At 38.1% G+C, this 22,536-nt stretch overlaps 1 protein-coding gene across 31 annotated transcripts in view; it reads right to left on the bottom strand.

The window, feature by feature from the left end:
- The window catches only part of MARCHF1 (membrane associated ring-CH-type finger 1), a 239,566-nt gene that overhangs the window by 52,909 nt on the left and 164,121 nt on the right, over positions 1-22,536 (bottom strand). For 30 of the 31 annotated variants that reach the window (XM_083834624.1, XM_083834621.1, XM_083834617.1 and 27 more), the window contains one exon: positions 3,646-3,696. In XM_083834624.1, the coding sequence (XP_083690750.1) occupies positions 3,646-3,696 (51 nt within the window). Of the gene's footprint in view, positions 1-3,645; positions 3,697-3,882; positions 5,250-22,536 lie in introns of those variants that run through there. The other variant, XM_083834622.1, reaches the window with a different exon arrangement.

Here is a 22,536-nt window from a genome sequence, read left to right as displayed (position 1 = left end):
AACCTCTATGGGCTGTAATTCAAACACAAGACTTTTTCCACTGGTTAACCACAACAGAAAGAAATGAATCCACCAGATTCTTCTCAGATTAAATTTCCTTTTAAATTATTCACATATTTAGGAAGACACAAACAATTTACTGAGAAAAGCTACAGTGCCAAGAACTAACTGATGGCAAATAGCTAATGAACGAAGTCATTTTTTTCATTTACTTAGAGTTTAAATACACCCAGAGAAAATAATTCTAATTCTGAAATCCACAACAGTGCTTAAGACTACATCTGGGAGATGGGTGGGAGAGAAAGGCTAAGGGTTAAAATGACAAAAGGAACACAATAGCAAGGCTGGTTCATAACTCACATTTCCAGTACTTCTATGTTTTTATTAATATAGGCTTTAAAAGCCATACTCAGGAATCAGGGCTCCACTTTGTCACTATGAAGTAATAGGAACTGCAGATCAGTCCCAAAGAGGACCCATCGCTCCCAGTGCCAGCAGGGCAGAAGGCAACAACACCTGTTTATCTATTTATTGATTCTGCAGGAAAAAATCTACGTTATTACCAGAAGTGCGGCACAAATTGGACACCAATGCATTTTCCTAATCACCTCTGCTTGGAAAACCAACCAAAGTAGTTGCTCTTGGAACCCAAGGGCAGTTTTAATGATGTATAGGCTGAAGGTAATGAGTGAACGTCCCAGATGGATACCCACTGAAGGGAGCCATAGCTGCCTGTCAGTCAGCAGCACGAGGACAGAGGCAGAGTAGGGAAGATGGAGAGTACAAAATGATGTGAGACTACTTTAAAACCCTGCAATTAACTCAGTGGTTACCACACAGGTGGGATACTTAAGGTCACAGTAATGAGTTGGAACACACACAGAGATGGATGAGTGAATTAGTTTGGAGAAATGCTCTCTCTCCCTCCTGCCTGCCGAGCAAAATGCTGCTGGCAAGGCGCAGGAGTGCTGAGTGCAGGAGGGGTGAAGCACCGTGCTTTACGGGGACAAGGGACAGCGCGAGCTGCAGCCCTGCCATGCTCAGTGTTCACCTGCTCCTGCTCACAAACAGCACGGTACTTGGTTCGGTACTGAGTCAGGTAAACAGAATGAAAGTGTAGGATTTTGCTCTTCTCCTACCGTATTGATAAAACACTCCATTTCTCATGTTAAAAAAATCTCTCACTCTTAGAGCTATGCAATTTCATAGTTACAAGAAAATAATCTGTAAATGACTGGCCTAATTTTATGCTAGTACATGTACAGAAACATATTGGCCAGCTATTATTTTATTTACTTGGTAACATGTATCACAGTGGACTTCGCAAACAATTGTGTTCAAATCATATCTATACACATTAGGTTTTGCCTTCACATTTGGCCAGATTATTACTGAAATTCTTATCAGAAATGTACATGCAAGATAAGAAAAATCTTCCCAACATCCTACATTTTGGCACACTCAGTGGACAGCAGAAGTGAACTGTAAGACTCAAGTATGGATTTCTTCCCCCCCTCTAGGGAGTGGTGGATTTTAAAATCTATGGATTAAATAGGTATATAATAACTCGTAGCTGGTACATGGCAAATCAAAGCTATTCCTTCTCATTATGTCCAGATAAAACATATCAAATGTTCAACAATTCAGTTTAATCTGTATTACCATGCAATTCAGAGTTAATGTACCTAGTATGCAAAATTGCCTGAGCATGTTCTGCAAACCTCAGGTGTCCTCTTTAAGGCTAAAACACAAGTTGAATGAATAAACAGCTTAAGACCGTTACAAAATATGAATCTGTATTTGCAGAATCTTTGCTGTATGCCATTTCACAAATAGGGTAGTGCAAAATCCACTGATACCAGGCAATGGCTACTCTACTCCAGACCAAGACCTCCATACACAACCAACCTTGGCATACACAAATACACAAAACTATTAAAATGCAACTCTCAATTTAACCCTTTTTAGTTTATGCAAGCAGGCATATGCAAATAGTAAAAGCCTCAAAATCAAAACGATGTATTTTGATTAAATTTTATTTCTGGATGAAGGCTAATTTTTATGTCAATTGAGATACTTACTGTGTACAGGATCGGACACTGCACAGAATGCAACTCTTGCCTTTGGTATTTAGTTTATATCATCCAGAAGCCTCCAATTTTGTTTTGGGATGCAGTATATGTTACTATTACTTTGTGCCACGTGATAGTAACCTGAAAAGTCAGGTATTTGTTTTTCTGCTTTCTTTCACATACATATTCTCCCATTGTATGAAAAAAGGCATTTTGAATCGAACAATGGACTGCAAACTAGATTTCTAAGCAAACATCTTTCAGCATTAGGAAAGCTTCACTAGCAGGTAGTTTCACAAAAACAGAAACAAGTGTTTCTGAAAATCCTGCTTATAATAGTTAAAAAGGTGCAAGCACCCTTTCTAATAAGCATCTATATTGATTTCTGTAGAAACTATTTTAAACTAAATGTCACTAAACATCTCATACCACTGAATATATTTATGATTTGCCACTTCGTAACACATGTCACATAAAAAAGTAGAAAAAGCAATATCAAATCCACATAATTTTACAATGATTGTAAATATAGACATGCCTTTAAAAATGTTACTGAAAATAATATATATAATTGACTGAGATCAAGCTTGTAAGAATATAATTAGGTGTTTTTTAAACATAGCCATCAAGTCAGGAAGAGATTCTGCTACATCCCAGAACAGAATAGATATAATGTACGTGTTTTTCCCTGCCTTTTTTTTTGTTCTTCTTAATATAAAAATATAGTATATATAGCATATAGCTGGTTTCTTTACTTTTTTTTTTTTTTTAAAGAGCTCTCGGAAGAAAACATTTTTACAATGTGTACCCCAGAGACAACAGTACGGGGGGGAGGGATGTACCCCCAGAGACAATAGTACAATGGATGTTGTTCTTACTCTGGATGCAAAAAAATAATAATAATCTTTACATGCAAACATAAAGCATGGCAGATGTTTAGACTGGCATTCCAAAATACTGAATTTTTAGCTTTAACTTCCTGTAAATCCTGGCTTTTTGGCATAGATTTCAGCCACATCTGAACCAAAAATTTACAAAAGGAGGGTTAAAAACAAAGGACTGCAGTCCAAAAGACCGCAGTCTCATTCTGCCTCTCCCTACAGCTTCCCTTCTCTGTTTCCTAGAAACTAAAAACCATCTAGATATACAGCCCTGGCTTCAGTGAATCATAAATTCCTGTAAAAAGAATTCAGAGTTCACACATTACAGCAACTATTATTTGGGTGGGGCAGGGGGAGAAAAATTAAGCAGCAATTCTACCTTAAGCTAAAGCATTAATGTAACATTACATTAATGTTAATTAATGTTAGCAGTTGTGGAAAGCAAGTGTAAGAAGTCCACCTGTTACTTACTTATTATTATTACTACACATATTAAAGTCATGACTAATTGTATACCTATACTTTAAGATGGATTTTATTTGGTAGCCATAATGATACGCAGCAAAAACTCAAAATGGGATGTTTATAGAGAAAACATCAGAAATGCATATGTAATTAAATGAAGCACTATATTGTATTTGATAAATTTAGTTTTCTTTAAATTCCTCATAAAGGAAATAGATTTTACATACCTTTGAAATATTACTCGATCGACTTGTGGAACGCCCTGGGGATTTGTCATTCTGGAAAACAAAATTAGAAGATGAAAAAAAACGTATAGCAACTTCTACCTAAGAAAAAGTTGTACTCTTTTTGTGATTGTGAATGCACAGAGTTTCTCTTCTGGTATTTTTCATTCAGGTTGGAAACGGAATACACAGTGGAAGAATGCTCAACAACTAAGCCATTACAACGTTCATGTGACTTACATCAGCAAAAGCTGACAGAAGGCCTGCAAGAAAACAACGTTAGCACCTAATTGCTTTTTTTTTCCTTTGTTGTTGTTGGGTTTTATAACAGTATTTTGATTGAAAAGTTGATGTACCACCATAGCTTCTCGTGCAACCTGATGCTCTTGTAAGAACAGAAACGTTGTGTGACAAATAATAAAATCCACCTAGTTACACTAGGGTAACTTTCTGAGCATATCCCTGTCCAAAAAAGTTGAGTTCATCATTCAGGAAGATTAAAGAGCTCTATATGACTTCATGGCCAAACACCTCCTGAGAACAACAAATTGTAACTAGTCATAGATACACCAATTTAACACTTACCCCGCCTCCTCTGTCACCCCCACAAACACACATGTAGGCAACACCAGGAGACTGAAACCCATTAACGAAGAATCCATTGATCAGCCACATTTCTAGAGCACAATACTGTGTTTTTTTTTTTAATTGTTTGCTTTGATTTGTTTGTTTTCTGGTAATTCAAATGAGGAAGTGAAGCAATCGTTCAATTATTTCTTCAGTATTTATGCTTATTTTGGAAAGAGTGCTCATCCCCATGGTAAATTCATGTTATGGCAATCACAGAAATTCTTTTCTCAGCAGTGAGAATATAGGCTCAAACACTAAGGTGGAGTATTTATAAAAATCAGACTAATTTTTACCTAGAAAGGGTTGAACTAGACACCCATTCATGCAAGAGTGTTAGATTATCTACTGGAGGCTGAGGGGAAAGGCCCAAAAACCAAAGCAGAGCTTTCACCTGTGCAGCTTAATTCGGAACAGAAGCACCATCACACCAGGCTTACAAATAAATTAATAATTTCCTACAAACATGTCAATAAAAGTCTTTTAACTTCATTATAACCCATCTCTCCTCATCTTTCTTTTCAAGAATGATAGAAAAACACAGAAGCTGCCTGTTAAAAAGTCTAAATTTGCTATACCATTAATGCTCATCTCTAGTCTAGAGAAAAAAAAAATGCTTAGGAAAAAAATACTTTGCCATTTTCCTATTAAAACAGCTGCTTCAATTTCAACTCCAGTAGGCACACCAAAATGATGAACAGGCACAGATACATATTCATTTCTTAGTCTGTACAGAAAGCTCCAAACCGACTTGCTGTTTCACATACACCTCGTACAGCTCTCTTCCTTTAGACCAGGGGTAGCTCACGTTTTTGTTCCGTCCCTCGGCACCATCCATCTTCTGCACTGCAACTATTAACATACCGCACTCTTTTTACTTTACCCTCACAAACAGTAGGTAGCACAAAATATTCCTGCCCTCAAAAAAACAGTGCCACTGAACTCCCCAACCATACATCATTCCCCATTTTATTCTACCACCCAGGCTAATTCTCAGGACTTAAATACCTGCAGGTTTGTCTGTCGGAGTTTCTTCATTTCCAGGAAGAATTAAAAAAAAAAGTTTAAGTTATCATTCATTTATTATACCTTGTCCTTGAGGTAGGCCCTGCTTTGAGCAGGGAACTGAACCAAATGATTCCTTCTGACCTCAAGTATTCTATGATTTGATTATTATTTCTGTGATACATTATCCACTGTAGCTTGGGCAAATATGATTAATAAATTACTATTTTCTTATACTTCTTAGACAACACTCGACATATACACTTATGAATGTCTTCATTTATATCCACAGAAAATATACTTTGTATTTTCTGGGTCAACGTTCAGAGATGCTCAGCTCTGACCTCAAAATAATCGAAGTTATGGACCCATGAAATTAATTCCTCTTCCACAGTTGGGAATTACAAATGGGGTTCATAGTTGAGAAACTCCCTGCTAAAAGCATGCGACCTTTATCCTCCACCACTTGGCCTAAAGAAATATTTTGTATTTTCTGACAGTGGAGTGAACTCTGGAACTTGCAACTTCCTTTCTTTTAATCATCTGTCATCAATGATCCATTTTTAAAATCTGTGCCCGGGCTGCAGCTCTCTAGGATTTTTACGTGATCCATTCTTCACTACAGCACGTATCTCCTTTACTTCAGCTACAACAAGGTCCAGGACCGCTGACAACTCTTAGCATCCAAACTGCAGAGTACTAGCTCATCCACTGAATGGTCTAGGTTGAGAGAAAGAATGCTGGCTCTCTACAGCTTTGGGAAATCAAGAGAAAAAATAGTGTTGTGTTTTTTTTGTTTGTTCTGTTTGTTTTTTTTTTTTTTAAATCATAATCTCCCAGTTGAGGCATTCCACGGTGATTTATCCCAAGGAGGACACAAATAAAACACAAAATGTTGCACTAAATAACCATACGTAAATCGAAGACAGAATTCCTCATTCAAGTTCACATTGAACTTGCATGACTGTTCATGCAAAGAAAGAACAGAATAGATAAGTTATGGAAATATCTCTTTTGATATGCTGTCCTTAAAGACGGCTTATGTTCTATAATTCCATTATAATGGTTTATCTTTATGGAATACACACATTGTTAAGAATAATTGATTCCTTTTCTTACTGTAAGTGAAGAGAAACTTACTGTATTGAAGAATATTTTTCTTACAAGCTTGCTAAACACTGATAATAAAGATTGCTTCTCCGCGCATTCAGTATTATTTTACATTTGAAAGGTTATATCCAAAGAAATATGTGTTCAAACTTCTATGCATATTCTTGTGCATCACACAAATGTCTTATCATGTACTTCCAATCCGATTATTTGAGGGGGAAAAAAGTAGCATTCACCTTTTTGATTAACACGTCAAAGGAGGAATTGTTTAATGCCTGTAGCTAGGGTTTCTGATCTCCTTGACTGAGTTTTCTAAGTGTACACATGCAGAGTGCTGGCCCTTGAGCAAAGCAAAACCAAAACATGCAGAACTATGTCTTGCTAAAATTCTGAAACTGCCTTTTTCTCCACTCAACAAAACACCTCCTTCCAAGAGTCCACAATAGACACGAGCCTTTTGGTTTTCTTTTTCAGCTCCTTGTTAAACACTCAGGGTGTTCTCTGAAGTCTGCACTTTGCTTTTTTCTGTATTTAAACACTGTTCAAAAGCTCCTTGTTAACTTTGTACCAAAGGAGTCTTTATTACCCTATTATTTGAAGGAATGGAACAATTACATCCATCAACTTTAAAGTATTTTTCAGCACTTAGAATGATAATAAAAAAAAACTTTTTCACTTTTGGCTGATTCATTATTCAATGGTGGTGTCAATCAAGTAAAGCATGATGACCAGCATAGGAAACCAGGTTTCCATCTGGTGGGTAACTGGGACTTGGAAATTGTTCTGATTAAAATGGATGGAAATGAATATGAGGAGAAAAAAAACAGCATTTTGTTTTTTTGATTCATTCAAGTATCTTTTTGATATAAGTAGAAGGGTTTTATACAGGAAAAAAAAAAAGCTTTGCACTAAACATACTAAACATTTCTCTGAAACAGACAATGCTCTGTTTCAAAAATGTCTTAACAGTGCACTGCAAAATATTTGTCCTTAAGAAAAATTTCACCAAAACAGCTTCCTGTTGAAATTCTGAATTTAGATTAATCAGCGTTTTTCATCGGAACACTTCGTTCCCCCAGAAGAAAGTAGCCAAGCAGCTTTATTCACTGTATGTTGCATTATGCAGTCCAAAAAAACACCCCTGGATGCCTCTCCTTACTTCCAGACATGCTGTTCCAGCAATATCTCATTTTTTCTTTCCTGTCTTACATCTGCAGACTTGAGACTGCATATCCATCCTGCTCCCTCCTCATAACCAGCAACTTCAAAAATAAAACACTAATCAGGTATCTCTGAAAATGTGACAGCATAGAAACAAGCTCCTATAACTATTTTACAGGAATATAGAAGAAAAGTAGTCTGTGTCTGTAAATTTCCCAATTTCTGTTGTACCAAGGTGATTTACAAGGATGCCATTGAAAATGAAATTCAGCCTTCGATACAAATTCTGGGACAAGAAGAAAGAGAAATAATACCATGAAGTTTGAGACTACAACATGTTCATGGAACTGCTCTGGGAGGAGTTATATGTGCACCTGTCCCACTGCATCATGCAAAGAAACCAACCCCAGTTTTAATAAGAAGTTAAAAGAATTAAAAATAAAATCACAGAATCACTCTTTTTCTGTCTTTAAATCACCTCCTAAAATTTCAATTCACTATTAGACTGGGTTCTTGAACTGGTATTTTTTGCACTGACCAGCTTAAATTCAAGCCCATTAAACCTTCTGATGCTCAAAGATACATTTATTCCCCCACCTTGCAACTGTGACTTACATTGCTAACAAACTGCATTTTTATTACAGCAAGAGAATATAACTCTGACTGGGTAGAGGAGAAGGGCAGTAGTAACAAATCCCTAAAATACTGCTGTGACAGTTCAGACTCTCATCACAGAGAGGAAAGTGGCGGATTAGCTGGTTGCTTTCTGACTTTTGCACTGAATTTTCTTACGCATAGTTAGTGATTTTAAGTTTTGCTGGGCAGCAAAGCCTATTCAAGTCCACTGATCTGTTTGTCTGGCTTGCTTCCTTCAGCTTCTCTTGCAGCTCTGGCTCTGAGCCCCGCTGGGGCTGACCCCGGCAGCTTGCTAACATTGTACCACATCTCTCTGCAGAGAGCATAGCAGCATCAGGAACTAATCACAGAATCTCCCCACAGGAGCCTCCTTTCTCAGCACCTTTTCACTTCTGGAATTTCAAATAGGGACAGATAAGGCTTCCACTTTAGGTCCTTGGCTACCACATATGTAGATGATCTCAAATCGCAACGTCAGTAGTTGGAAATCTATAGATCTTGAAAAATTAAGAGGAATTAACAAACTTACATATATGTTACTTATACAATACACTTATTTCAGTATCTCAATATGAAAACAGAAAGACAGAAACATAAAACAGGAAGCATCCACTTTAACTGAGAAAGAAAAACTGCAATGCCCATAATTAATTAACACATAAATACATGGTGTAATTACTGTACATCATGCATAATTTTACTGTGGAACCCAGAATGTTTTCAATACCAAAAAACAGCTGGATTCAAAGTGTCAACTCGCAGAAGAGAAGTCCTCTGGGAATATTATTGTGATGCAGATGCAACCTTTAACTAAAATAACAATAACAAAAGACAAATAAGAGCTACTAATAAAAATATAAAATAACACACATTCATGTATTATTCATACTTTTATGCTATATCACATCTCTCTACCTAAAACATCTAAGAATATATAACATATCTACCTATATATGAATGTATTTATATGTATAGATATGTACATTTATGCAATTTTTCCTTGTTATCTACTACTGAGCATGGCCATCCAGGAAAACAGCATCTCCTACATTTTGGTTATTGCTACATTATTCAAAAACTATTTCACAGTTTCTCATTTTTGGTCTAAATTATTAAATTGAATACATGTCTATACATATTTATTTACGACTACTTATGCTGAGAAGGTAATGAGAGAGTTCCTACTGCCTGAGCATATCACATGCCTCTTGGCCAGTTTGGACTTGGACAACCTCTTCTCCACTGGAAGGATGCTAACAACCGTCAGCGTAATTGGAGACTTCTAAAAAGCTTTGATGTGGGGAATTTGAGTCCCGGAAGGAATTCAAAGCAGATTTCAGTCACAAAATAACACTGGGAAGGCAGCTAAGCTGGAATTGACAGTTATCTTTCATTATTGATGGAATTATTTTCAGTGCTGTTACATTTTATATAACTTTTTCCAACTTTCAAATATTCAACAATTAGCCATATGACTGCTCTTATAAATGGATCATACCACTAAATCACCAAACATTAAATTTCTGGTAGTTCTCTCTTTTTTACAAAAAAAAAAAAAAAAAAAAAATTTAATCTCCCTTCTTTGTAAGCAAATAAATAACTATTTTGTTAAATGTTAAGGGGTTTATTCAGTAAGAAGGTCAACATTTATATCAAATCATCTACAAAGTCACTAGCAAAAAGCTCATGAAGAAGGTTAACCTAAACAGACTGAAGCTCTATATTATACAGCAGGGCCCTACAAAACCAGCTGATTATCACAAATAAAGCTTCTTAGGATGCTGAAGCACTTCAAACATGCCATTCTGGCTATCATCTGTGGAAACAATTTAAATCAGCATGACATAAAGAAGTTAATTTTATTAGCCTAGAAGTTGCTTATTTTCCATATACGTATGTATATGTCTATCTGTACGTGGGCAGATGGGTATAAGCAAGGATACAGCAACCTCCTCACTAGTGGGCTGCTGGGAAGCCTTTCAGGAATCACGTACATGTGCTTTACTGGTCAAATGTCCCCTGACTGCTTTTGCAACCAAGGTACAGTTGTAGCCAGACTTACGGCACCCAAGGCCATACACATCTCATGTTGGTACTCTGGCAGCAGTAAGGTTTAGAGATAAACATTTAATGAAATTAATGAAATTATATTTTCTTGTTCAGTGTTTTTCCCTCTGAAGAGAAACCCGTAATGCCACTAAGTGCATGCCACAGACATACCACTCTGTTACTTACAGCTGCTTCTTGTGCTTGTATGTCTAACAGGCTTGGGCCATTTCTCTCCTATCTTACCTCACAGCAGTCTCACTGAACACAATGTAACAGCTTATCTGTAGCGTAAGCTGTTAATAAGCATGAGAAACATATCAGAAACTGATCCAGCATCCTTTTGATTTGAAATTGCTAATTACACTTTAATGAGGCTCAGAGCAATTTTCCTCACAGGCCAAGATGAGTCAATAGCGGGCTTGCCGTTACAATACAAGGGCTTCACAGTGACACTTCTACCTGCAATTACATGGACAATTTCCATGTTACAGAATTTAGTTTCTTTCTCTGTATTTCACAGACCTACAGGGTCAAAACCTGTTTAAAAACTGGTATAAATACATTACTACATTAAAAAAAAAAAAAAGTGAATGAACCTTAAAACAGCGCAGGCGTTGACAGGCTACAGTCAGAAAGCAGCTTGTACTAACCACTGGAAACTGTTTTGAGGTGGAAAGGCATCTTCCCCTGCCATAACTGCAATTCCTGTAACAGCTCACGTCTTACTTTGTTGCACCATACCTAGGCGAAGCGAAAAGTTCCAAGAAGCCCTTGCCAAAACTAGAAACGAAATAATCATGAAGTTGGAAGTAAGTTCAACACATCTCAGTAAACTTACAATGTGTGTCACATCACGGTCCTTGACTGATCGTGAGAGAAGCAGCTAGTTAGAAACTTCCTTTGGAAAACGCTTTCTGGCAATGCTTTACACTAACGAGAATAAGGTTAAAGGAACAAAACTGAAAATACAAAAAGCCGGGATTTCAGAAGATCAACATACAAGGGTGAGCACGAATCTTTGCAACACAAAAACCATACACAGGAGTCAAAGGCTGCTGCTCATTAGCACCTCCTGCTTTGTGAGAGCAAAGTGCACTGGCTCCTGCTGTAATTAAGACAGCCAGGGGCTGGGGTCTGCAGGTGACTCCTTCACATGCAGACCAAAGAGGAGCCATTTGATTCAGTTCAGAGGCTGAAGGAGATCACGTCCTTTCCCTCGCTGAGCAAATGAACTTGAACAAACCTTAAACTGATCTAAGAATGGCCTTTAATGTTTTCCAGACTAGCTGCTGCAGGTTAGTTACTTCTTTATCCAAGTCAATAAAATGTAGTGCAAAAATCCAGCCCCAGCCCCAGATGACTCAGGTTTGAGCTGAACAAGTTACCACAGGGGAAGTTTCCAATATATGCTGTTTTATGAAGTTCCAACATGTCAAAAATATCACAAATTGCATACATATCCCTCAGCAACAGAGCATCCTTCAGGAAGAATATCTGAAGTAGATGAGATGCTAAAACATCCTGGCTTAAAGTATGATACGATTCTATGTCCAAAGCATCAAATTATTAAAATACTAAAGAGAATTGAGAGGATTTGTACAAATACAAACGTGTGAATATGAGGTAACAGATTTTGTATTGTTCAATACAATGCCTTATGTTTTTTGTAAATCTCTCCACTCACCTCCTTTCTAGGAGGTGAAACTGTATGCTGCTCGGCACAGACCCAGGCAGTAAGCAATGCACCGCCTGGTGCCAGTGGATCTTTCTGCCTCCTCTGATGTGTGGTAACACACAAGATGGCAGCTACTGGCAGAGAGATTTGTGCTGTGGTGCAGCCCCGTCAGGCAGCTCAGCACCCCTCGTCCGCTCGCCCACCCTGCCAGGTGGGATGGGGAGAGAAAGGGAGAGGCAGAAGTGCGAGAGCTCAGGGCTGGGGCAAGGACAGCTCGGTGGGGATGGCAGAAGCTGCGCGAAACAGAGCCCGACCGGGCCCCACTGGCTGCTTCCCACCGGCAGGCAGGTGCCAGCTGCTACGGGCCAGCAGGGCTCCTCACACGGGGCGGCTTCTCGGGGAGACAAACGGCATCGCTCCCAACGTCCCCCTTCCTCCTCCTCAGCCCCGGCTGTCATTGCTGAGCGTGAGGCCGGGCGGTGTGGGACATCCCCTTGGGCAGCCTGGGCCAGGTGTCCTGGCTGAGTCCCCTCCAGCTCCTGGGGCACCCCCAGCCCCTCGCTGGCAGGGCAGCGCGAGGAGCTGGGAAGGCCTCGCCCCTGGGCCAGCGCTGCTCTGCAACAGCTGAACATCCACGTGCTGTCACCACTATTTTCTTCAAAAGTCCAAAATAGCATTGTGTGAGCCTCCATTGAAGAAAGTTAACTCTGTCACAAACAAAACCATGAGACGGTGCTGTTCTATTCAAAAAGATAGCAGTATTTTATTACCCAGCTCTTTTCCATCCATCAGAGCCAACGCACACCAACTCCCTCACCAGTGGCTAGGTTAACCTAACGAACCATTTTCTGAGAGCTCCTGTGATGATGAAGTCTGAGCCCCATCAAGCACAATATGATCTGCAGCGGGAGCTTCAGAAGGCACAGACAAACACTAAAGCCCAGTGGGTGCTCATCAGTTACAGAACGGTTTTATAGGAAGGCTCCCCTAGTCTTTCTACCCTCTTTGTAAAGAGTAAGAGAGAAAGAAAACCACGCTACAATGTAACAGCACATCACTCTTATTGTACATTTGTTGTAAACTGTCATGTTTATTATATCATTTTTTTCTATAAAAATACAGTAATGAAGTAAGCCCTGATTCCATTGAATCCAGCCTTTCGCTACTTAGGTTGCTTTTTATGATCCCAAACTGTTGAACTTGCAAGGTCAGCATGTTATATTTTTCACACTAACCAGATTTCATTTACCCTTTTACTTACATTAACCTTAACGAAAAACACCAGCATTTAATCCGAGGTTGTTCTCTATGATTGGGTGTTCTGAGTCACTCTCAGTATGCAAAAAATGCATGTCTAAAACAGTCTCCTTGCTGGCTCACTGACAGCTTGGTGAAGACCAAGCATCAAGCATTAATTACACTGCATGAAAAGCCTACTGTAATTAGCTGCCTTTGCTCTTCTGGTTTTAACTTTGCTGGAGATGGGGGGGAAGCTGCCAAAATGTTCGTTCCTAGTAGCATTTTTCTTCCTAGCAACATAGAAGTGATTTCTGTCTTTCTACAAAGCTGACCACTGAGTTGAAAATTAGAAGATGCAAAGCTGGATGGTGGACAAGTGAAACCTGACATTACCTTCTTGTTAAAAAGACACAGGGAAAAAGCAGAGGAAGACTCTAACTTAAAAATAACAAGCTGCTAGTCTATACCTGAGTGACATACCTTGGTATGATAAAGATGGAAGGAATACTGTTTACAAATAGAATTAGATGAAAAATGCAGTGAGGGATAATACAACTAACTAAATCTGAAGAAGGTATTAGGAAAATAATAATGAAATAAAAAAAAAAAATTCGCTCTTTAGAGTCAAAAGAGTAAGCTATAGGCAGGGAGAGTAATTGCATCAATTCGTTATTGTCTGGTTTTGACCAGAAAATTGCATGCATATCGACAGTCAAATACAAGGCTCTAACTTCTCTGTCACGGTGTCTATAGAAGATTTACTTGTCACACTGACAAATGATTTTTGGCCTACAAACACCTTCCTAACATTTTTGTGTTCCACTGCTATTTCCTAACATACTCCTCTTCAGCAAAAACTCTGAGCTTTATTATTCTTATATCAATGTCTAACTACAGCCTATTTAATTTCCATCATCTTACTACATTAATCAGAGCACTTCAGTTGGAACAGGTAGTAATACACTTTGTGATAGATTTACACACATCAAAACCACCGTCTGCTACTTGGTTGTTACTGTCTAAGTCACCTGGCAATTATGCACAGCCCACACGATTGCACTAATGCTTGATTCACATTCTTTTATTCCTGGAGACATGCTATGGGAGGTGCTGTGTTTGGGTGTCGTTGATAAAGATACCTTACCATGGAAAACCACAAATGTTATTTTATACCTTTTTTTCTTGGCATTACTCAGCTACAGAAAATGAAGACAAGCACCATTTTTTTCTCTATATGTACAAATATAACAAACAGTTATTCACAATATGTTACCCCTCTTAAATGGGTTTGACCTATGGAACATGGAAGAGAATCCTCTTCCCTATGACATCAAATTCTCATTTTGTCTATCTTCCATGATGAACAGACATGCAACGTGATTAACTTCACTGCAGAATCCTTAAATCAAGTAGCACTGTCACTTACACACATTACCTCTTACAGATAACTCATTTAAGCATTTTTCATCCGTGATCAATATGGATCTCGTGTGTTTGCTTTTTCGTTCAAGTACTGATTTCAGCTTCAAATGGTCCACTAGTCACTATATCCATTTTCAAAAGCTCCCAGTACATCATGAAACTTTGCTTTTCCATAAGATTCTGAGTGAGTCCAAGGAGAAGACTTGGACTTTTTCTTTCCTTTTTTTTTTTTTCTTTTTCTTTTTTTTCTTTGTCTTTTAGGTAAGACATTTGTTTCTCATCTGTTGGGATGTTTCCCTGAACGCCTTGTCTCTGCGAAGATCCTCTCCTGTTTGAACACTCTTGGTGGTCAGTATAAAATTTTCAGTAAGTAATTGTAAGGAGTAGTAAATCCAATTTTTCATTTTTATTTTTTAAAGAAAGTAGATAGAGATAATTATCTGTGGACCATGTCACCCAAATTTTAATTCACAGTATGATATGCATTCAATCTTCTCTTTGTTAACTATCAATATATTCAAATTCTTTAATTGAAAATACAAACTATCTTGTTTCAGAAGCCAGAATTCAGAGGTCACTTTGTTGTCTGCCAATTACTGTGACCTGCTGGATTCCAGACAATTAATACCCAAGATGAAAGATTCTGGCCAGCCAAGTAATTGTCTAACAGCCAAATGTTTATCAAAAGACAAAAGACTAATTAAATACACAAAGTCAAAGTGCTTCAATTACAACAGAGCTATAACCACATTCCTTGATACGTGCTGTATGTTCACCTGTCACCATTTTTCATTTTTTTTATCTGATTACAAGCTTTAGGTCGTCTTTGTGAAATCAAACTCCTCCAAGCAAAAGGAAAAATGATGGAAACAGCATCAGAATATCCAGGCATTTGATTGTACAGGTGCCCAGGACAGGAAGCAGAATAAAAAAGAATGAAAATGAGCTAAACTACATGGAAATCAATTCCAGAGCAAAGTATATTGATATATGAGCCTTATATATCACAATAAGAAAGCATATATGACATCCCACAATCTTATCAGTGTAAATCAGAGTACTTCACTCTGATTTTTCACCTAAAATGCCATTCTATAAACTGGTATTTCATGTAATTGCTTTTATAACAGAACAACTTGTACCTAAAGAGAATACTCTGTCACAGTGGTCCTTAAAAAATATTCACTAATTTTGACACATTGCATTAAAAATATTACTACTTCCACAAAAATTCAAAGTACATTTTGTATTTCAAATCACCCATTTCTTCTCCCTCACATTAAAGTATTTTCTCTCTCATAACCTTGTTATTATAATCATTGGCCAATTTGATTCATTATTCAGCCTAAACCTTCTGACCTACAACAGCAACAAGAATAGGAACAAAACTATAGATAAAATTAAGTTCTTGACCAAAGATAGAGATGCATACTTTAGTATAAAGCTGCTGCTGCTGCACTTAGGTGTCCTTAATCATGAGATTTCAAGTTATAATTCCTAAATTATTCTCCAGCCACTTTGTGTATAATACTTTAAATTATATATGCATACATTGCTACCTCCAAGCTAACTCAAACTGCAATCATAGAATGGCTCGGGTTGGAATGGACCTCAAACATCACCTAGTTCCAACCTCCCTGCCATAAGCGAGGATGCCACCCACCAGACCAGGTTGCTCAGGGCCCCATCCAACCTGGCCTTGAACACCTCCAGGGATGAAGCATCCACAGCATCCACAATTTGTGCCAGTGCCTCACCACACTCTGAGTGAAGAATTTCCTCCTAAACTCTTATCTAAATCTCCACTCTTTTAGTTTAAAACCATTTAAAGGTTTTTTAGTTTAAAACCCCTTGTCCTGTCATTAAATTATTAATTATTAATAATTACTGTTAACATGCAACATCTTGACCAAATTATTCTTCCAGTCACACCAATGAGAAAAGAACAGAAGTCCAAGCCCGAATTCTGTAAACTGCAAGAACAATTTGGTTACACTTGTATCTGTGATAGAAATAAAGTTCTAGTGGCAAACTATACGTTACTGTTTTGCAGGAATAGGTTGTTGGATGACTGAATAAAATAGATTTAAAAACAACAAAAACCAAACCAAAACAGAAATGCACTTGTAAGAAGAGCTCACAGAAATTACTGACATTGGATAAGAGTGGAATTAAGAGAACTTTGGTCAAACCCTAGTGATTGCTACTGCCAGATGCAGCCAAAAAATCAGAAATGTTACCAGCTGAATATAATTCTGTACCGGTAGGCCTAGATTCAAAGGCCCATTACTCTTACCATACAGTGTTAGTATGTCTAGAACCCTTGAATCACAAACTGGAAATAATAAACATAAGGACGTGAAGGAAAGTCATGGCAGATGAACCTGAGATGCGTGTAGATTCCACAGATTCATTCATCAGCATCTTTCCCATCTCTTCAGCAAATCCCAAAGTACATCTTAATGGTAGATTAACTGAGGTTAATAGTTAACTAATCTGTTAACTAATTTTAGTTAACTGATAGTTTGGGGCTCATTGTTTAATTTTATTATGCACCCATTTGTTCAGCCATTAGGGAGTTCATGATTTGCACCTTACATTTGAACATTGCAACTCTTCCTTCTAAGTCTCAAAGCAAAATATCAACTTTAGTTCTTGAATGACAAAGTTTAAAACTCTTCAGCAAAGCTCTTATGATAGTTCACGAAGTGATACATTTATTTACGCTAAAATGTGTAGAAAGGTTGGAGGAAACAGACACCTTCAGGTTAAAAACACGTATCTGCAGTAATTTCTCTCTGCTTCAGAATTAATACTGAAGTTCATTCAAACTTCATTTCTACATACTTTGATCCAACGTGTGGAAATCCTTCAACCATCAAGGCAGTACGAACTTTCAGATCAGGAAGTTTTCATATATGCTGCCAAAGAACTCTATTACAGAAATAACTATATTTGTTTACAGGCAAGCTTTGTCTGATATGCATCTGTAAAGCTATTGAGACATCTTACAAAGAAGTTAGCAGCAGAAAGTAATACTTGCTGAAAAAAATAAAAAAAAAATGTCATTTACTCCAGTCCTTTGAAGAGCTGCCACAACAAAGGCTAGATCCGTATTTCGGTTATGTCTGAAATATTTTAGGTCAATAAGGTTCAGGATCTAGGCCACAGTTGTTTGTGGTTTTGTTTTGTTTTGTGTTTTATTCTTCCTGAAATATTCAATAGAGGAAGGATGCTGGAGAAATTACAACTAAATTGGGCTTATTCTTAGTACTCACATGCCTGCCTCCCTATTCATATATATTCATATATTTAGCCAAGGGGTGGAGGGAAACTATTAAACAAAAGTGTTTTGTTGTTGTTGTTTTTCTTTATAGCTATATTAATGTTTAATTAAAAGAATGAATCTTAATCTTCTTTTCCACTTACAATAACGCAAGTAAAAAGAAGTGTGGAAGCAGTGTCACTTGGACATCTATTTCGGAGCAGACTTGACCAGCAAGTCAGAAATACTCACAGCAGAGGCCTTCTATGGACTTCTGCTCCCAGACAGGTACAACCTGCATGTTCAAAGATGTGCTGAGAGAAGGACGAGTACACCGTGCCATTACTAACTGCTCCTTCCTGGCAGGTTTTGTGCTGTAACAGAGATCTCTGCTGGAAAGGGGAACACCAAAGGGGAAAAGAGAAGAAGTCCGGGGAAATGAGAGAATGGGCAGACTGGCTTAGGGAGAGAAAAGGCTACCATCACTTAGGCAAAGGAAGACTATTGCTGAGAACGCAACTTAAGAATCACATTTAGATTCAGAAATGAAAGAAAAGAAAAAATAACACCAAAATATAAGAGGAGGCTCTGCCAAATTATCTGATTAGCTCTAATGTAAAGACATTGAAAGCAGTTGTTAATTCCTCCCAGTCAGACCTTCACGCCTAATAAAAAAGTCCTTGGCATAATTAGGACAGACAATAATTCAAACTTTCCCAGAGTGCCTATAAATAGCTACTTACCAGAATATAGAGTAGACTATATTTATTTTATTCATATCTGTTAATTACTGCATAGAACTTAAGCTAATGAGTTGGGAGTATCGTCCTGACACTGTAATTGACTCAAGTATTTGCACGCAATATTCCAGGCATTTATGTTTGTCTGTCTGCATAGGCTCTAGCTGTTAAAAACACCACTGAAATTATTTACTCTCTTATTCATGAAACATTTTAATTACCATCCTAGATATCAGTTAATACCTTCTGCTTTGCCTTTTTTCCATTACTGCTGGCAACAATGAAGCCTGTTTAATTCCATTTTATTCTTTTCCGTGTTTTCTCACCAAGGAATCCTGCTTCTGTTAGTCACGACACATAATGTGAAATAAAATTACACACAAATGACTATTGTTATTTTCTAACGAAATACTATACTTTCTCTTTTTTCACTACAGTGGGTCTTCAACGTGATAAATGCTCTAGATTCCCAGTCAGCAGTGCACTTTTAGATTTCCAGCAGTCTGTGTTGGAAAGGACTTCCAGGGACGGTTTTACTACTGGAAGAAAACAAACAACAATCTGCCACTTGCATCTGAAGCAGATGTGGTGACTTACGCAGCGTCACCCTGAACCAGTGCCACAGAAGATTTGGCTCACTCATCTCAGGCAGCGATCCACAGCTTGCAGTATGATGCTCACAGAGCATCCTCAGCAGCACCCATCTCCACATAGTTGGGAACCAGGCCTCCCAGTTCTGGCAAACATTGATTTATACAGCTATAAAAATGCAGATGGTATTCAAGTGACTCTTTTAGGTCTAAAAAACATCTTTAGTTCCAACTTATTTTTTTTTTACACCTCATACAAAAACACATTCTTGCCAATTATTGCTATGAAAAAGCAAAATGACACTTTCACAGTCTGAGATATTAGGGAAGAACTTAATAGAGGGAAGAGCCTCAGAAAGAAAAACATTAATCGGTCACTCAATTTTCAGGCCTGATTTTTTAAAAATTAACATTTAACTGAAAACAAATGCTAAATGGTCAAACAAAGACAAACGTAAAAGAATTAAATCCTTTTTTTTTTTTCCTTTACTTGCTTCTGAAGTTTAGTTTCTTTTAAAAGTGAGATGCATACAACTGAATTCCATAGAACTGGTTTAGTTTTAACACTATCATACAGAGCCAGGAAAAAGGAAAGATTTTGGAAAATGCCATTAGAGAAGCAGACAACTTCAGTATCTGTTTTATTGCTCCTATTTCACAATACAGACAAAATACGAAGGCGTAATTTCAATACTCCAATTTCGGTTTACCTTCATTCTTTCCAAGCTCAACTTCATGGCTCATCATTTCAGTAATATACATTTTCTTTCGTCTAATCTTGATAATTCTACTGTTTCTGGATGTCAGTGATCCGTCATTCCTACGTGGCTCCCAGTAGTTAAAGCATATGGCTTCTTGAAGATGTTTCAAATACGTGTCCTGGTTGGGAGGCTCATTAAACTATGATTCTATCCCTTCTTCCAGTTGTAAAGGTCAGTATCCAGACTTAATCTCCACTGAAACAAAATTAACCTTTTGCATTCAAAGAGAATAGACGCGCTACGACCGCTGAACTGTAATACTGCCAGCACTACAGCACGTAACTCTGCTTATGCTAGAGAAAAACGAGGGTGGAAGACAAGGACAAACTGACAGAACTTCTGTATATGACGCCAGCCATATTACATATGACTAGGAATATGACCTCATCCTGTGATTAGTTGGATACATTTTACTGACAACAAAAGAGGAATATCTAATCCCCAGTAACAACAGCTATTTGATGATTTCTCTTTTAAAACCATTGGATGCTTACTGACTTGAAATTACACCAGTTGGTTGTTGTTGTTTTATCTTCTAGTAAAATTGTGTTACTGTTTTCTGCTTTTTTATTATTAGTTTTGTGGGATTGCAACAAGCGGGAAGTACAAAACGGTGGCTACCATTCACGTATAGTCTAACTGGAATGGATAATGGAAGTCTCCTTCTCTCCCTAGTGCACACAGAAGACAGCCGTAATTGCAGCCCCAGTGCACGTGAACTCCTCAGCCATTCAAATTCTCGCAGCCTGCTCTACTCACAGTTAGCACAAAGTGAGATAATTTCCTTCCCTACGTTATGCTTCATAGGGAAACTGGATTATAATATGCTCAGAAGGTCTAGATAAAAGACAGATGATTAAGAATTACACAGATAAAATATGTAAAACCTCTGTGATGTAAAATATCTGTAAGGCAAAGTCCTCTTTACACAAGGCAATGCTTGCGGGACAAGAGTCATGCAGGTGTCCCAGCTCTCCCTCCGCACAAGAGACAACGCTACACCCTGCAGCCAAGCTCTCGCTATGGTGTTTCCTCGTGTGCCAGTAATTGGCTGTCTGCAATGAGCTGGAAGGAAGAAGTGGCACAGCTGGATTTTCTTCCCTTCTCACGTCTGCATATGAGAGGCTCAGTAAGAAACTGCACTGTGTAAGAAGACAAGGATAATGCACAGACAGTGAGATGAGCTCCTAATTGCAGAAACGCTAGGGAATATTTCCAATTAATAACCTTAAAAGAACCCTGCAGTCAGTCCCTCAGCTCTCTCGCTGCAAGAATCAGTACTAGGAGCACTGAACCAGCTACAGGATCTAAAAGGTGCTTGGAGGATCTCCTCATTCTACATCTGAGATGCTCTGTCGGTAGCAAGGCTCTACTCTTCTACTTTAAGAGTAAAAAGAAGTAACACTTCTCCAGCACTCAAATCACTCACTCCTGCATTGCACTCCAAGATAAATTCGTGCTCTAAGTGCCACAGCACACGGAGCTTTGAGTTCCTATTTACATTAGCTTCCCAGTTCAGTTTCACAGTGCGTTTCTCCAGGGGCTGTAACCAGTACACGTCCTTTTGTAACGTTAAGAAACCACGACACAAATCATGAGCAGAGGATGAAAAGTTGCACGTCTTTTACAAATCCTTACTGGAACCTGAGAGCAGATACTGGGATATCAGTAACTTCCTTTGCAGCCTTAAATAAGCGTGTCCTGATCCCCATGGCTTCCTTAGCTATTTAATACAGCCAAGCATTCACCTGATAATCCACTGAGGTGCTCCCTTCACAGAGGCTGCACCAGCAGAGAGCCAGGCATCCACGCTATGCACCGATCTCCATGGAAACAAGGCTGTATATTTGGCAACTAAAACCTGGTGAATTAAGGGTAATTTCCTTTCCTCTTTTACTCTCATGCACGTTAAACAGCATAAAAAGGAAATAAGGAGAAATATAATAAACAGCTCATGATATTTTTAGGATGGAAATTATACGTACCACTAAAGGTATTATTTAGTGGTAAACAATTCCCACTAAAAGGCAGTGGTTTTCAGAATTATTTATTTCGATGAATTCATTCTGACAGGAACCACACCTGTCACATAAACACTCGCTAGTGTATTACTAGTTTATTAAGTAGGCATTTGCAATGCATTGTGAACAGCCACCTCTGCTGTAACAACCCCCCTCTAGAAAATTCACTATACACTACACTGTTTGCTTAGGGTGGCCAAAAAGAAAAGAAAATCCCTTTCCTCCCAAAGGTTCTTTGCCATACCTCTGCAAATTCATCTGTGGCCACCTCACAAGATTATTTTCTTATCAGACCATCTGGCGTCTTTTCCTCTTATGATGACTCTAAGCTATGTGTGAGACAGTTTGTCAATTAAGCTCGCAAAGGCAAGCAAAAGTGCTTTTTTGATGCCTTTCTCTGTATTTTGCTGTTAGGATTGTTGAGCAATAGGTGACCTGACTGTGTCTCTGCAGCTTTTTATATTCTGATTGGCACACACAACTCAAATTCAGACATAACAAGAAAGCACTATCAATCTAGACTGTACATAAACCTGTTCAAAACTGCAGAGAAATTAATATTAATAACAGTGAAGATGACTGAGATTCATCTG

This window comes from Anser anser (assembly GCF_964211835.1).
Source record: "Anser anser genome assembly, chromosome: 4".
NCBI lineage: Eukaryota > Metazoa > Chordata > Aves > Anseriformes > Anatidae > Anser > Anser anser.
The sequence above is the reverse complement of the archived record's forward strand: the minus strand, read 5'-3'. Positions and strand labels throughout refer to the sequence as shown.